A 2,660-nucleotide genomic window follows, 5' to 3' on the forward strand; every position below is an offset into this window, starting at 1 on the left:
ATGAATGTGTAAAATGATTGAATGGAACAAAAGTTAGTTGAAATCTATTACTATAGTTATAAATACATAGGCCCTAATTAATTACACTTGTCAGTACATTCGTAATTTATTTCTATGACAGCGTGAATATAGCATCACCAGCTTTTCAAGAATTTACAAACACAACACGGAGGGCCTGACAAACTAATAAGTAGAGGTAGACAGTATACTTACCTACAATATATGGCTGTTGGAACTCAGAGGTTAAATTAATTTTTATTTTTTAGAACAATGCTAGTAACTGTCGGTGTATCCGGTATACTGTTTAGGATTTCGGATAATTGGGTGAAAATACAATAAGCTTTATTGTTTCCATTAATATACATTGAGATGTTGCAGAGCTCAATCTTAGATCGGGTGCGACTCGTTTGCGCACATTTACCTTTTTTACAACACGTTTGCGCACAAAATCACAACTCGTTTGCGCACACATATTTTAGGTTTAAATAATGATTTTAATATTACAAAAATTAAAATATATTAAAAAACATGCATTGTAGGTTTAATAAGTAATAATAGTAGTCTATTAGTTATAAAATTATACTAATTTAGAATGGTGACATTTAAGTCCGATTTTCTTCATATAAGTTAAACGATTAATAATATTATTTTTATATTCATTCCAAATGTTTTCCAATTGTATCTCCTTATTAATTGTCTCTTTTCTTTTGAAATTTATGATTTTATTGTTTATCGAATTAATTTTTAAATCAGTGTCACTTTGAATTCCAATAATGACGTCGATTACTTGATGTATGTGCGGATGAGCAGTGTAAAACTGACTATTATATTGTTTGTGATAACTCTCGGCACCATTAGTAGTCTTAGGATTATTAGTAGGTTCACAAGCCCATAATGTTGGAGGGAAATTGCTGTCCGATGTTATGTAATTTTCTAAAATATAATCGGAAAATATAGAAATATTAGACGTAGTACTTGGTGCTATTGACATAAGATCACAAAATCCATCGGAAACTTCGTCAGGGGGTAAATAACTTAATCCAAAAAAACATTTCATCCATTTTCCAACTTCTGAGTCGTTGTTTAAGTACTCGCTCGATAATAATTTATGTTGTTGAATATGCCTAAACCAATTTTGCCCTAAATGAAAGTTACAACACATGATTTTGCATTTAGGGAAAATTTGCAATACTGCATTATGCGCAGATTTTTCAAAGTCGACATGAAAATTGCTTAAATTTATTATATTACCAGTAATTTGAATACATATATTTTGTAATGTTTTCCACATACTGATGTAAGTATCAGTATGTTTGTTACTTAAAAAACAAAATGCCACAGGAACATAAAAATTGTTTGTAAATACGTGAATAGTATAAAGTTGAACAAAATATTTCGGAGCGAATGAAAATGTCCCATCCCCAAAAACGTGTTCTGCACTTTGTAGCAATTCCAAATTTTGTTTACATGTAAATATAAATATATTTTCATCATCACTAACGAAACAAAATTTATTACCTTTGTAAGTAATATTATGCTGATCATCAACTAATTGTTTTTTAGCATCTTCTAAAGATCTCGGTATGTTTGGAAAGGATTTTTTTCGTTTTTCATACATGGATCTTCGAATTAATTTCATATCGCTATATTGAAGATGTTCAGATTTTTCGTTGTTTTTCAATTCCCGGCGTATTAGTTTATTTGGTTTAATATGTAAATCCTCTTCGGCTCTACGTTTCAAATTGCTTCTTACTACTTCTCGATGAATTGTTCGGTCGTCGTACTCGTCATGGGTATGCGTGTTTGTAATTTTTAAAATTTTATATGATTCATTAACTAACCTAACTACAGCACTTACGGAACAATTTTTATTTGTACACCTAAAATTTTTATCACCAGATTTTAAAGTTCGGAATTCTCTAAATTTATAATTTTCTATGTTTAAACATTTTTTTCCTCGACGCGTTTCAAAAACATCACAAATTTCGATATCCATAGTCAATATAGTCAGTTGTTATAGTACAGCTTTCTGGCGAACGACTGTTTAAAAGTATTATGCTTTCCTAATACACGACGATTATTTTAAATCGATATATATTGATTATTGATATGCTGGTAATTTGTACTGATAATTTTTACCGATAATTCAATTACTTTAGGTAAGTCCAAATTTAAAAATATAAAATATATGTTACTCAGTGTTTATGTTGTGCGCAAACGAGTCGTCCGTTACAGGTAAACGACTGATTTCGTTGTGCGCAAACGAGTCATCGATATCTAGGTAAAAAATGTAGATTGTGCGCAAACGAGTTGCACCGCTCATTGAGCTATCCCTTCTCGTCTGTCCATCCGTGGGAGTACAAGCCGGGTATATCCGGAGTTCGCAATTATATTTTGTTTTCGCACACACTCGACCGGAAGTATCCTAGACAGTGCCGCGTCAACTGCCAGTGATGGGTGAGGGGTGAAATTTGAGTGGGATATTGACAAGTGACTGTGATGTGTATAACATAGATATGTAATGATGAGCAATAACAATATCATACTCTGTTTGCCAATTATTATGGTGAACTTTAAGATAAATAAAATGAATGACGTAATAATTGTGTTTGTTATGGATTAATTTTTTTATTTCGTTGGCGGTGTGGAACCTTACGTAA

The 2,660-nt window shown here is 31.4% G+C and overlaps 1 protein-coding gene across 1 annotated transcript; it reads right to left on the reverse strand.

Annotated features, from left to right (window-relative positions):
* Positions 1–409: 409 nt before the first annotated feature.
* Positions 410–2,384, reverse strand: LOC111036606. The gene has a single exon (XM_022318690.1). The coding sequence runs from the start codon at positions 1,994–1,996 to the stop codon at positions 578–580; it is 1,419 nt and encodes a 472-aa protein (XP_022174382.1). The 5' UTR covers positions 1,997–2,384; the 3' UTR covers positions 410–577.
* Between the last annotated feature and the right edge of the window lie 276 nt (positions 2,385–2,660).

The sequence above is a fragment of the Myzus persicae genome, unplaced genomic scaffold (assembly GCF_001856785.1).
Source record: "Myzus persicae strain clone G006 unplaced genomic scaffold, MPER_G0061.0, whole genome shotgun sequence".
Taxonomy (NCBI): domain Eukaryota; kingdom Metazoa; phylum Arthropoda; class Insecta; order Hemiptera; family Aphididae; genus Myzus; species Myzus persicae.

What these genes read in the sequence shown, in the direction of transcription:
- LOC111036606 (XM_022318690.1), bottom strand. Translation starts at nt 1,996, where the DNA reads ATGGATATCGAAATTTGTGATGTTTTTGAAACGCGTCGAGGAAAAAAA.